The sequence below is a fragment of the Anomaloglossus baeobatrachus genome, chromosome 6, assembly GCF_048569485.1.
Source record: "Anomaloglossus baeobatrachus isolate aAnoBae1 chromosome 6, aAnoBae1.hap1, whole genome shotgun sequence".
Classification (NCBI taxonomy): Eukaryota; Metazoa; Chordata; class Amphibia; order Anura; family Aromobatidae; genus Anomaloglossus; species Anomaloglossus baeobatrachus.
In genome coordinates, this window is record NC_134358.1 from 566,951,492 (window position 1) to 566,965,860 (window position 14,369).

Sequence of the window (14,369 nt, forward strand, 5' to 3'; positions counted from 1 at the left end):
GCAGCGCGTTACCTCGGCTCACCACCAGGTGTCGCTATATTACAACTAGCTGCGCGTTACCTCGGCTCACCACCAGGTGTCGCTATATTACAACTAGCAGCGCGTTACCTCGGCTCACCACCAAGTGTCGCTATATTACAACTAGCAGCGCGTTACCTCGGCTCACCACTAGGTGTCGCTATATTACAACTAGCAGCGCGTTACCTCGGCTCACCACTAGGTGTCGCTATATTACAACTAGCAGCGCGTTACCTCGGCTCACCACCAGGTGTCGCTATATTACAACTAGCAGCGCGTTACCTCGGCTCACCACCAGGTGTCGCTATATTACAACTAGCAGCGCGTTACCTCGGCTCACCACTAGGTGTCGCTATATTACAACTAGCAGCGCGTTACCTCGGCTCACCACCAGGTGTCGCTATATTACAACTAGCAGCGCGTTACCTCGGCTCATCACCAGGTGTCGCCATATTACAACTAGCAGCGCGTTACCTCGGCTCACCACCAGGTGTCGCCATATTACAACTAGCAGCGCGTTACCTCGGCTCACCACCAGGTGTCGCTATATTACAACTAGCAGCGCGTTACCTCGGCTCACCACCAGGTGTCGCTATATTACAACTAGCAGCGCGTTACCTCGGCTCACCACCAGGTGTCGCTATATTACAACTAGTAGCGCGTTACCTCGGCTCACCACCAGGTGTCGCTATATTACAACTAGCAGCGCGTTACCTCGGCTCACCACCAGGTGTCGCTATATTACAACTAGCAGCGCGTTACCTCGGCTCACCACCAGGTGTCGCCATATTACAACTAGCAGCGCGTTACCTCGGCTTACCACCAAGTGTCGCTATATTACAACTTGCAGCGCGTTACCTCGGCTCACCACTAGGTGTCACTATATTACAACTAGCTGCGCGTTACCTCGGCTCACCACCAGGTGTCGCTATATTACAACTAGTAGCGCGTTACCTCGGCTCACCACCAGGTGTCGCTATATTACAACTAGCTGCGCGTTACCTCGGCTCACCACCAGGTGTCGCTATATTACAACTAGCAGCGCGTTACCTCGGCTCACCACCAGGTGTCGCTATATTACAACTAGCTGCGCGTTACCTCGGCTCACCACCAGGTGCCGCTATATTACAACTAGTAGCGCGTTACCTCGGCTCACCACCAGGTGTCGCTATATTACAACTAGCAGCGCGTTACCTCGGCTCACCACCAGGTGTCGCTATATTACAACTAGCTGCGCGTTACCTCGGCTCACCACCAGGTGTCGCCATATTACAACTAGCAGCGCGTTACCTCGGCTCACCACTAGGTGTCGCTATATTACAACTAGCTGCGCGTTACCTCGGCTCACCACCAGGTGTCGCCATATTACAACTAGCAGCGCGTTACCTCGGCTCACCACTAGGTGTCGCTATATTACAACTAGCTGCGCGTTACCTCGGCTCACCACCAGGTGTCGCCATATTACAACTAGCAGCGCGTTACCTCGGCTCACCACCAGGTGTCGCTATATTACAACTAGCAGCGCGTTACCTCGTCTCACCACCAGGTGTCGCCATATTACAACTAGCAGCGCGTTACCTCGGCTCACCACCAGGTGTCGCTATATTACAACTAGCAGCGCGTTACCTCGGCTCACCACCAGGCGTCGCTATATTACAACTAGTAGCGCGTTACCTCGGCTCACCACCAGGTGTCGCTATATTACAACTAGCAGCGCGTTACCTCGGCTCACCACCAGGCGTCGCTATATTACAACTAGTAGCGCGTTACCTCGGCTCACCACCAGGTGTCGCTATATTACAACTAGCAGCGCGTTACCTCGGCTCACCACCAGGCGTCGCTATATTACAACTAGTAGCGCGTTACCTCGGCTCACCACCAGGTGTCGCTATATTACAACTAGCAGCGCGTTACCTCGGCTCACCACCAGGCGTCGCTATATTACAACTAGTAGCGCGTTACCTCGGCTCACCACCAGGTGTCGCTATATTACAACTAGCTGCGCGTTACCTCGGCTTACCACCAGGTGTCGCTATATTACAACTAGCAGCGCGTTGCCTCGGCTCACCACCAGGTGTCGCTATATTACAACTAGCAGCGCGTTACCTCGGCTCACCACCAAGTGTCGCTATATTACAACTAGCAGCGCGTTACCTCGGCTCACCACTAGGTGTCGCTATATTACAACTAGCAGCGCGTTACCTCGGCTCACCACTAGGTGTCGCTATATTACAACTAGCAGCGCGTTACCTCGGCTCACCACCAGGTGTCGCTATATTACAACTAGCAGCGCGTTACCTCGGCTCACCACTAGGTGTCGCTATATTACAACTAGCAGCGCGTTACCTCGGCTCACCACTAGGTGTCGCTATATTACAACTAGCAGCGCGTTACCTCGGCTCACCACTAGGTGTCGCTATATTACAACTAGCAGCGCGTTACCTCGGCTCACCACCAGGTGTCGCTATATTACAACTAGCAGCGCGTTACCTCGGCTCACCACCAGGTGTCGCTATATTACAACTAGCAGCGCGTTACCTCGGCTCACCACCAGGTGTCGCTATATTACAACTAGCAGCGCGTTACCTCGGCTCACCACCAGGTGTCGCTATATTACAACTAGCAGCGCGTTACCTCGGCTCACCACCAGGTGTCGCTATATTACAACTAGCAGCGCGTTACCTCGGCTCACCACCAGGTGTCGCTATATTACAACTAGCAGCGCGTTACCTCGGCTCACCACTAGGTGTCGCTATATTACAACTAGCAGCGCGTTACCTCGGCTCACCACCAGGTGTCGCTATATTACAACTAGCAGCGCGTTACCTCGGCTCACCACTAGGTGTCGCTATATTACAACTAGCAGCGCGTTACCTCGGCTCATCACCAGGTGTCGCTATATTACAACTAGCAGCGCGTTACCTCGGCTCATCACCAGGTGTCGCTATATTACAACTAGCAGCGCGTTACCTCGGCTCATCACCAGGTGTCGCTATATTACAACTAGCAGCGCGTTACCTCGGCTCACCACCAGGTGTCGCTATATTACAACTAGCAGCGCGTTACCTCGGCTCACCACTAGGTGTCGCTATATTACAACTAGCAGCGCGTTACCTCGGCTCACCACTAGGTGTCGCTATATTACAACTAGCAGCGCGTTACCTCGGCTCACCACTAGGTGTCGCTATATTACAACTAGCAGCGCGTTACCTCGGCTCACCACCAGGTGTCGCTATATTACAACTAGCTGCGCGTTACCTCGGCTCACCACCAGGTGTCGCCATATTACAACTAGCAGCGCGTTACCTCGGCTCACCACCAGGTGTCGCTATATTACAACTAGCAGCGCGTTACCTCGGCTCACCACCAGGTGTCGTCACCAGCAGTTCCGCGATGCGTGGTCTGGAAGCTCCGGTAGGTGGCGCTGCCGTGGGGGAGGGGGAGGAAATGATGCAGCCAGTTCCTCTGGGTCGGGAGCCATTAGCCGCACGCTGCATGCTCGGGCTGGAGCTCCGCGGGCTGCTGTGACCCGGACACCCGCTGAACCCCGCGCTTTTCCGCACACCGGGCCCGAAAGCCGCTCACACTGCACGGGCGAAGCCGCCCGCGTCTCCCGGAGGACACAACGGTGAGAGAACAATGAAGCCCGGAGCATGAGCCGGACAGCAGGAGGCCAGTGCCCGGGAAAACATGGAAGACCCGCCGCCCTGAGGGGGAGGGGCGCAGCCGGACCCTCCGAAACGTGCAGCCCCGTGTACTGGGGGATATTAGGGGGGATACTGAGGCTCTGAATATGGGGGGATGATATGCGAGATACTCGGCGGCGGGCTCTATACGGGGGATAATGTGCGGGATACTGGGGTGCGTGCGGGCTCTGTATATAGGTGGAGGGATCTGTGTACGGGGGATACTGGGGTGCAGGCTCTGTATACACGGGGGATACTGGGGTGCAGGCTCTGTATACACGGGGGGATACTGGGGTGCAGGCTCTGTATACACGGGGGGATACTGGGGTGCAGGCTCTGTATACACGGGGGGATACTGGGGTGCAGGCTCTGTATACACGGGGGGATACTGGGGTGCAGGCTCTGTATACACGGGGGGATACTGGGGTGCAGGCTCTGTATACACGGGGGGATACTGGGGTGCAGGCTCTGTATACACGGGGGGGATACTGGGGTGCAGGCTCTGTATACACGGGGGGGATACTGGGGTGCAGGCTCTGTATACACGGGGGGGATACTGGGGTGCAGGCTCTGTATACACGGGGGGGATACTGGGGTGCAGGCTCTGTATACACGGGGGGGATACTGGGGTGCAGGCTCTGTATACACGGGGGGATACTGGGGTGCAGGCTCTGTATACACGGGGGGATACTGGGGTGCAGGCTCTGTATACACGGGGGGATACTTGGGTGCAGGCTCTGTATACACGGGGGGATACTTGGGTGCAGGCTCTGTATACACGGGGGGATACTTGGGTGCAGGCTCTGTATACACGGGGGGATACTTGGGTGCAGGCTCTGTATACACGGGGGGATACTTGGGTGCAGGCTCTGTATACACGGGGGGATACTTGGGTGCAGGCTCTGTATACACGGGGGGATACTTGGGTGCAGGCTCTGTATACACGGGGGGATACTGGGGTGCAGGCTCTGTATACATGGGGGGGGATACTGGGGCGAGGGCTCTGTATATGGGGGGGGATACTGGGGCGAGGGCTCTGTATATGGGGGGGGATACTGGGGCGAGGGCTCTGTATATGGGGGGATTACTTGGGGCGAGGGCTCTGTATATGGGGGGATTACTTGGGGAGAGGGCTCTGTATATGGGGGGGAGATTACTCGGGGCGAGGGCTCTGTATATGGGGGGGAGATTACTCGGGGCGAGGGCTCTGTATATGGGGGGGAGATTACTCGGGGCGAGGGCTCTGTATATTGGGGAGATTACTCGGGGCGAGGGCTCTGTATATTGGGGAGATTACTCGGGGCGAGGGCTCTGTATATTGGGGAGATTACTCGGGGCGAGGGCTCTGTATATTGGGGAGATTACTCGGGGCGAGGGCTCTGTATATTGGGGAGATTACTCGGGGCGAGGGCTCTGTATATTGGGGAGATTACTCGGGGCGAGGGCTCTGTATATTGGGGAGATTACTCGGGGCGAGGGCTCTGTATATTGGGGAGATTACTCGGGGCGAGGGCTCTGTATATTGGGGAGATTACTCGGGGCGAGGGCTCTGTATATTGGGGAGATTACTCGGGGCGAGGGCTCTGTATATTGGGGAGATTACTCGGGGCGAGGGCTCTGTATATTGGGGAGATTACTCGGGGCGAGGGCTCTGTATATTGGGGAGATTACTCGGGGCGAGGGCTCTGTATATTGGGGAGATTACTCGGGGCGAGGGCTCTGTATATTGGGGAGATTACTCGGGGCGAGGGCTCTGTATATTGGGGAGATTACTCGGGGCGAGGGCTCTGTATATTGGGGGAGGGCGGTTACTTGGGGCGAGGGCTCTGTATATTGGGGGAGGGCGGTTACTTGGGGCGAGGGCTCTGTATATTGGGGGAGGGCGGTTACTTGGGGCGAGGGCTCTGTATATTGGGGGAGGGCGGTTACTTGGGGCGAGGGCTCTGTATATTGGGGGAGGGTGATTACTTGGGGCGAGGGCTCTGTATATTGGGGGAGGGTGATTACTTGGGGCGAGGGCAGGGGCTTTGTATATGGGGGTATTCTGGGGGCTGGGCCTTGTATATAGGGGATATAGGTTTTGTGTGGGGGGAGGGAGGCACTGCTATGGGTAACGCTCTTGTAGGGGAGTAACATTTGGGAGATGGCAGCACTTTGGCCCCACATCAGCTGCCGGCACAGTATGTCGGGTTTCGTGGCGGGGCTGGCGCCATCTTTCTTGTATTTAGCCCTCACTTGTTGTCTGCTGCGCTCTGTTCTCTTGCTTTTTGTGGACCCATCAGACTCGTGGTTTCTAGGTTGTAGCTGATGAATTTGCTCTTGTTGCTGCCCTTAAAGTGCTGAGGCCTTGTAGCTGCCGGCGCGGACCCCTCAATATATTTGGGTGGATATGGTGATGACCCTGTGACCATATGATTTATATAACATTGGTTGTTTCTGGCCCCATTCCCCTTCACGTGCCACACAGCGCCACATCCTGCCCCACGTGGCTGCTCGCACTTTGGGGCCCCATCTATTTTGCATGTTTGTCCTGTGACCCCATCACCCATAGGGTAACTGTGATCAAGGCCACATCATTCCCATAATTGTGGCCTTACGGTCTCTGGACTTCTTAAAGGGGCACCCCCTTGTGTGTCCGTCTGTCACTCCTGGCGTGTTGGTCGGGTATGGCGAGACGCCACACTCTGAATATTGTGCACAGCGCCCTCCAGTGGTCACGCCTTTCCTGGCCCTCGCCCAGCGGGGGTCCTGGCCAAAATTTGAAAACCATTAAACAATATTAATCTAAGATGCGCGACAAAGTGAAAAAAATACAAAGCGTCAGAATTGCTGCTTTCTTTTCCACATTCCCCCCCCACCCCCCCCATCTGAAAAGTGATAACAAGTGATTAAAATGTGTCCAGACAAAGAAATGATGGGGCTGCGCTGCACTGTTTTTATATGTTATACAAGTGACCGGACCAGCGGGCATGAGTTTCTGGGAGAATATAAATCTATGGCTGCGCAGCCGCCCCAGTGCAGAGATGTCGAGCGCTGCTTTGGTCCGGAGCACTGCTATAGGTGATGGTGAGGTTGAATTCTGATGTATCTCCTGCTTTTCCCCCACTGCAGATCTATATCCTGAGTGTTTGGTTCCAGACGCCCTTATGTCGGGCGGAAGCCTCCCCGTTCGGAGAATCGGCACCAGAGCAGTGGTACGAAAGGAGGCCTCTATCCAGGAGGCCTCTATGATGACGGAATCTGACACTTCTTCCTCGGACCCGGCTCCGCCTGCCGCCCCGAGCACGGACACCTCAGACAGTTCTCCAAAGGTAGAACCTAAACTGGTACCAAAAGAAGAACCCATGGACATGTCGCCCCCCACACCTGTTGAGTCCACAGAGCTGCCATCATCCACAGATCTACCATCATCCACAGAGCTGCCATCATCCACAGATCTGCCATCGTCCACCGATGTACCATCGTCAACCATAACGTTACCAACCACTCCCCTCATCACCACCATACAGCTCAAGGAGAATGTCCTCCTGCAGCCCCTCGGATCGATGACCTTCCCTGGCAGGAAAAGAAAAGCCAACTTTTCCAATGAAGAGACGGAAACCCTGGTGCGGGATGTGGTGACACATTTCAGTGCGTTGTACGGCTCAGAGGCGCTGCGCACAGAGTCCACCCGCCGGAACCAGCGCCGGAGCCAACTATGGACCCAGATACAGAAAAATGTCAATGAGCTGGGGTACACGCCCCGCAGCATCGACGATCTGAAACACAAATGGCGGGACCTACGCCTAGAGGTCAAGAGGAAGATCACCCAACGGAAAACTGGAACCAAAGTGACCCCCACACCCGGGGCGGCCCCAATAACTGACTCTAAGCTCACCGCAATGGAGGACCTGGTGGCATCCACTATAGGGCACCACTGCACGCTGGACGGGGAGCAGGAGGGCATGTACATGGAGCCCGGTAAGTGGCCTGATAATTAATGGGGGCGGTCAGTGGCCTGCAGCCCCTTGTTGAGCGCTCTCCTGGGGGAAGACATGCAAGTGAGAGATGAGTGGCTCCTTACATCACCCACAAGTCAGCGTTATAAGGGGAGCTGATATCAGTCACATATGTAATGTCTGGAGGTTATATCAGCACTGGAGCGTTTATAAGAGGGGCTGATATGGATTGTTTACGTGTCCTGTAGTCAAGTTTTTGCCCAAGCTAAAAGGGCTGATAACAGAGAGTGGTAGACTGTATTCATCGGTCTACGGGAGGACTGTTCCTACCCTGAAATGGTTGATAACAGGGATCAATAGACTTTATATAACTGCATAGAAGTTGGGCTGAAGGTTTAGTTTCCCTTTAAGAAGTTTGGTTTTGTGACTTGTACTGATGACGTCCGTTTCCTTCTCTTCCAGGTGTCCCCCGACAATCCATATTCTTCACATGTAGAGGAGAAATGGGCGGTGACATGGTGGGCCCCACCGGTGAGTATCTGCACGTTCCATTCATTCAGGTCCAGATTCGGCCCATAGATAACTTTTTTTTTTTTTTCTTCTTTGAGAAGTCCTGTTAATAGTTATTAAAATATTGAGCGTTTTTTTTTCCACGTCTGACAGACATCTTATCTCCTGTCCATTCTCTGTATCACTGAATGTCACAAATCTCAGAATGAGTCGTCAGTCAGTGAGCTTGATCTCTGCTCTCTAACACTTCTCCATCCTCTATGTATCAGTGTACACAGAAGACTGCAGATTCGAAATCTCATTGATTAGTCAGTGAGCTCGATCTCTGCTCTCTAACACTTCTCCATCCTCTATGTATCAGTGTACGTAGACGACTGCAGATTCGAAATCTCAGTGACCAGTCAGTGAGCTCGATCTCTGGTCTGTAGCACTTCTTTCTCTTCTCATCGTCCTTCTTCTGCAGGAGGCCATACAAAATTAGATAGCTGAGCAACCACTTAACAAATGAAGGCCTGTTTTAGTGCACACAGTGCAGAATTTCAACTTGGTCATATGTGTTCGGTGACAATCAGTCCTTGTGGGAATATTTTCTTTGAACATATTCTGCAGTCTTCAGTGACGCACACAGGATGGAGATGAGATATATTGGGAGCAGAGAACGAGCTCACTGCTGAATCTCTGCTCAGTCTGCCGTCTATCATGTACAGTGATACATAAAGGATGGAGAAGGCAAACTCTCAAACATCTTTTTTGTTTTTTTTTTTTGTTAAATGAAACCTTATTACAAACTTGATTTCCAGACAAAATGCACGAATTTATGAAAACATAAAGTGCCCTTAAAGATGCCCAAACCCTTTAAGGCCTGCTTACAGAACTGTGAGCCTCAGATACTGCATTGATATGGATCTGCACACCGGTATTAGTTGCAGTTGGGCATAATCATAACCACTTTTTTTTTTTTTTTTTTCTTTAAATCAGATTTTGTCTCGTGGTGTTTAACTTTTATTTGCACCACATTTTTCAACATGACACTATTGCACAAAAACAAAAGTTGGGGTTTTTTTTTTTGCAACTTGTTAACACAAAGTTCCTATTTCCACTAAATTGTCACACTATCGGCATACATACATAAAAATCACTCCGAACATTTGTGCAAAAATTTTGCGACTTTTTATTTTTTAACGTTGCAATTGATGAATTTTCTGCTGAAAATGTCACACTCCGACTGCAATAACTAACATTAAAAAAACCCAGGCAGACATACATAAAATAAACTTTAAGAAAGATGCACGTGCCCCTATTGCAATCCCGGCACCTTCACTTCTGGTTTTCTGCTGCAAACAGGAGCATTTCTGCTGTCTGCACATCATTTTGTGCTCAGTACACTATTTAGCCAGCCCCCTTCTATAATATGACCAGTGCATAGATGAGAAGGGAGTCTGGCTTGGCTATGGAAATGAGCAGTCAGTAGCCTGTGTACATATGTGTGCCATTTTATATAACTCATCAATGACAAGGAAACATTTTGTTTTGCTGGACAAACACTTTAAGGCCCTGTGCGCACTTGCCGTTTTTTGCCGCAGATTTTTTGCGGATTTGCTGCATTTTCGCTGCAGAAAATGTTCATAACCTCTCTGCAGTGAATCACCAGCAAATCGTATGGGGAAAAAAAAAATCCTGTGCGCACTAGGCAGAATTTGACAGCTGCATGTTTTGCTGTGGGATTCCCGCAGCAAAGACAATTGCATGTCACTTCTTTTCCGCACGTCGCAGCGGGATTTCACTACATTGACTCCAATGTAATCGTGAAATCCCGCAGGGAATAACGCAGGCAGCAAATTCTGTGCTGTTCATTGCATTTTCCTGCGTTATTCCCTCCAGTATTTCGCGGTATATCTGCGGTAATGTTTCATCGCTGCCTTCGGTTTGCAGGGAAGTGATGTCATTATGCCAGGAAGAGGAAGCGGAGCAGAGTAAACACAGATCACAGACATCAAAGACATAGAACACAGACATATAGAATACACATAGAAAGCAAACGGAAATATAGAAAACAAAACACGTGGGCTCCGCCGTATTTTTACCTTCCAGCCGAGGTAAACACACAGCAGCGGCCCGGTATTCTCAGGCTGGGGAGGGCGAGGGGCAGGGTTAATGTCCCCCGCCTCCCTCCCCCCTCCCGCAGCCGAGAATATCAGCCGCAGCTGCCCCGGGACTGTCGCATGCATTATGCGACAGTCCTGGAGTGCCCCCGGCTCTTCTTGTTGCCGTGATGCAGTGGCAATCAAAGTAATGTAAGGAGTTAATGGTGGCGGATCGCCGCCACTAAGTCCAGGCTTGATCATGGCAGCGTCTATGAGACAGCTGACATGATCAAACCCGTAAGTAAAGTGAAAGAACACCCACCTAAAAATCCTTTATTTTAAATAAAACACAAAAAAGCTCCTGGTTCACCATTTTATTAACCCCTCCCGAAACACACAGCTTCGGCGTAATCCACACAGCTCTGGCGTAATCCACGTCCTCCGATGCTTGCATCCAGCCGCAACTGACACAGCTCTGAATGCAGCCTTGCAGCGAGACAGCAGAGGTAACTCCAGGGTATTTCCCACGGCCGGTAATGTGAACTCACTGCCGACCGTGAGAAATGCAGTGTGTGCTCACAGGGACTCTATCTATCTATTCTTCTATATATTCTTCTATCTGTCTATTTCTCTATGTATCTATCTATCTCAGAACGAAATTACTTTTTTTTTCTTCCAATGTGCTTTATTGCAATGAATTGCAATTGAATGCAATAAAGCACATGTACCAACCCGCACGCGGCAATACCGCAAACAATACCGCGGTAAAACCGCAGCAAACCGCATGCGGTTTTCTGGTGCGGTTTGCCGCGGTTTTTTACTTTCTTTCAATGCCTGCGGAATTTTCTTAAGAAAATTCCATTTTCCAGTGCGCACAAAGCCTAAAAAATGTTAAACGTGCTTTCAAAAGGGGTTTGGGAGTTTGTTGGCAAAGTTTTCTGGATTCACCTGGCTTTGTAGAAGTGTGTGCCATGTAGCAGAGCTGGCAAATTTTGGTAAGAGGGTGTATTTTTTTTTTTTTTTTTGGGACTGGCTTCTATTACGTTTTTTATGGTGGGTCGTACATGGGGTCCGTGGTAGGATTATTGCATTACTCGCAGGCTTTCATGTTTATCTCTGTAGTTACATTGCTTTCTTTATTCTATTCACAGCAAGTCCAAGGCCTACCCCAGACTTTTCGGTCATGTCCCCTCTGGTCAGCACATCTCCTGCTCTCTCCTTCGTTCATGTACCGGAAGATGCAGAGAATGGCGATATATGTGTTGCCCCAAAAGTTCAAATAAAGAACTTTTCGGAGACTTGGCCTGGCTTAAAAGAAGTGTGCACCCTGGTCACCACCCAGAACCTGATCCCAGCTCCGCAGGCCATCGTCACGGCTGCTCCCGAGATCCTGAGTGTGAAAAAGGAGGTTGTGACTGCCCAGCTCGTCTCGGTTCCAGCGCGATGCGAGTCTCAGAACTCCATTGTTTCCTCCCCGGAAGGATCACTGGATAATCCAGGCGGGCAAAATGAGGGCAGCGCTGCCGGAAGCAGTGATGGCAACAGCAGCAGCAGTAGCAGCAGCAATAGTCCGGCCATTCCAATGATTAATGAAGATGGAATTGTGCAACTAAAGGTGGAGCATGAGGGAAGCAGTCAGGATGTAGAGAAGGCTTCTCCTGCAGAAGAGGAAGACCAAGGCAACTGGCAAGAGAATCCAGATGAGTGGGACAGAGAATCCCAATCCCCGCCACCCAGCGAGAATGCACAGGATGACTCCTTGCCCTCTTCATCCTCAGAAGATGGGGATGGGCTTGGGGATGGCGACCCCTCTTCTGGAGGAGACCTTCCTACAAATGGAGATTGCGCCTTTAACCCCGACGATCGTAAAGCTCCTTGGGGACCTAAGATGAATCGACTACTTGAGTTGGAGGAGCAGTGGGACCAGTTATACCATCGTGAAATGGGGATATGGGAGGAAGAACGGATGCAACAACAGCAGCAACGCAACCAAGACCGGGAGCTGCAGCAGCAACTTCTCGGTGTTCTCACAGACATTCGAGATGAACTTCGCCAACTTAGACAGGAGAGAGCAGCTGCCCGGCAGAATCAAGAGTCCTCCACTGCTAACGGGTCAGCAACCAATAGTTCACCAATAGCCATATCCCCCAAGCCTAATGCTGAAAGTCCTGCGGCAGAGGAGACACCGTCAAAAAGTACTCCGGTAGTTACTGCAAAACGTAGAGGGCGGCCCCGTCTCATCAGGCCGGCCTCGGAGCGTGTCCGCGCCATCCGACCTGCAACAGGGTCTTCTTCCAAAAGCTGAACCTTATCCCATCTTCGACCACAGCAACTATGCTAGCTCAAACTACTTAATGCACTGGCTGCAAAGAGGTTATTGCCCCGAACCCTTCCTGCAATGGTTGGAGTGGTAGTCCACACTGGACAGGGAAGGATTCTTATTGAATACATCAGTTTATTTTTATATTTTCAATTAGAAGAAAATCTTGTCCCATTCTGTTAGGCTTTTAGTCCGACTGGAAATTCCAAATAGTTTGTGGACGTGGCGGGAGTTCTCGTGTGGAGCGCTCTCAGGCTGCGGCGATGTTTTGTACAGATGGATTTATAAGGGGGTGCGTTCCACCCAGTATATGTGTACATAGTTGTTTTGTTTTTTTACATAACAAAGTCCTTAAAGAGATTCTGTCAGCATAAAATGACTGTTCAAACCAAGCGCTGGTGCTCAGTGCACCATTGGCCGAGCAGTTCAGTGCTCCTTATCGCCTCCTTCTGTTGCATCTATCTCTGCCTTCCTCCTCCTTGACTGACAGCTCAGAGAAGGAAGTGATGGGTGCACATGAGCACTGAACTGCTCTGCCACGTCTCCTCCGCTTGCACAGTCGTCTTCTGCTGACAGACTCCTTTAAAACGATTTTGTGCTGCTGCATTCCAAGAATTTTTGTTTTTTTTCACTGGGGGTGGACTCCTCTATCCCGACATCATTTACCAACTTCATTAGGCTGTATACAAGAGAATATTTTCTTGTTCATTATAAATTAGGTTCCCACATCGAGAGGTAGAGGAAGGAAATGCGGATTTTTGGAAATGTAGCGTGAGTAGAAATCACTGTATTGTATAAAGGCGGCGTTCAGGTTAGAGGAGGGGTGGAGAATCTCAGAATATTTTTTTTTTTTTTTTATTTAAAGCTTTTATTTTTAAAAGATTAAAAACAAACATTTCTAGTTTTCTACAATAAGATCCCCTTAGGATAAGGTGTTTTGTTTTGTTTTTTGCAATCTAGAGGCTGTCCCAATGGGACCCTGTTACTGAATCCTGACACCCAGGGCTGTTCCTGGAAACGTTCAGCATGGAGAATTAGAGAGGGATGGCTTTTAGCGATTTGCTGAGACGACGAGCGACGACTGGACGAAAATGGATTGAGCTTGAGAGTTTTATTCTCGCGTGACCATCTTCTCATTAGATGAATTGATATTTTAATCTTTTCATGCAATAAAGGATGCATTTTTAGTATTTCTCTTTTTGCGTTTTCTTATGTAAGGAAATGTTACAGCCGACCCAGTATTCATCACTGCAGAGGTAAATCTTCACAAAACATTGGAACTCTTTATTTTTCTGGTGCGAGTGTTATGGTTCTGGGTTCCATGATGGATAAGAGGATATTTACATGGTGCAGATTAGTTGCAGTAATTTATGGGTCTCCTCTGAATGGGATTATTTCTGCTGCATGCTAATGGTTCCATTCAGAATTGAGACACACCCTTAGGGCTCGTGCGCACGTTGCGTAATTGCATGCATTTACGCTGCGTATTGCACTGCAGCGTAAATGCATGCGTCTTACGCCTCCTGCACAATCTATGTAGATTGTGCATGATACATGCGCACATTGCTTTTTTTAACGCAGCGATTTGGATGCTACAATTTTGACCCAAATCAGTGCGTACAAAAAAAGCAGCATGTCAATTAATTAGTGCGCTTTGGATGCTGCTCCCACTCTGTCTATGGTGGGAGCAGCATCCCAAGCACATGAATTCGGCATTTATTCTGCTGAAACACTGCATCCACTATGCAGTGTTTCTGCGGCGATTTGAAGCGCACATGTGCTGCCAAATTGCTGCAGACATTTCATCAGGTTT

The 14,369-nt window shown here is 50.6% G+C and overlaps 1 protein-coding gene across 1 annotated transcript; it reads left to right on the top strand.

Moving 5' to 3' along the window:
- The first annotated feature begins 3,479 nt into the window (after positions 1–3,479).
- On the top strand, positions 3,480–13,731 carry LOC142243664 (uncharacterized). The gene is made up of 4 exons (XM_075315794.1): positions 3,480–3,646; positions 6,816–7,664; positions 8,105–8,173; positions 11,388–13,731. Exons 2-4 carry the CDS (start codon positions 6,851–6,853, stop codon positions 12,539–12,541), a joined length of 2,037 nt encoding a protein of 678 aa, XP_075171909.1. The 5' UTR covers positions 3,480–3,646; positions 6,816–6,850; the 3' UTR covers positions 12,542–13,731.
- The last annotated feature ends 638 nt before the right edge of the window (positions 13,732–14,369 follow it).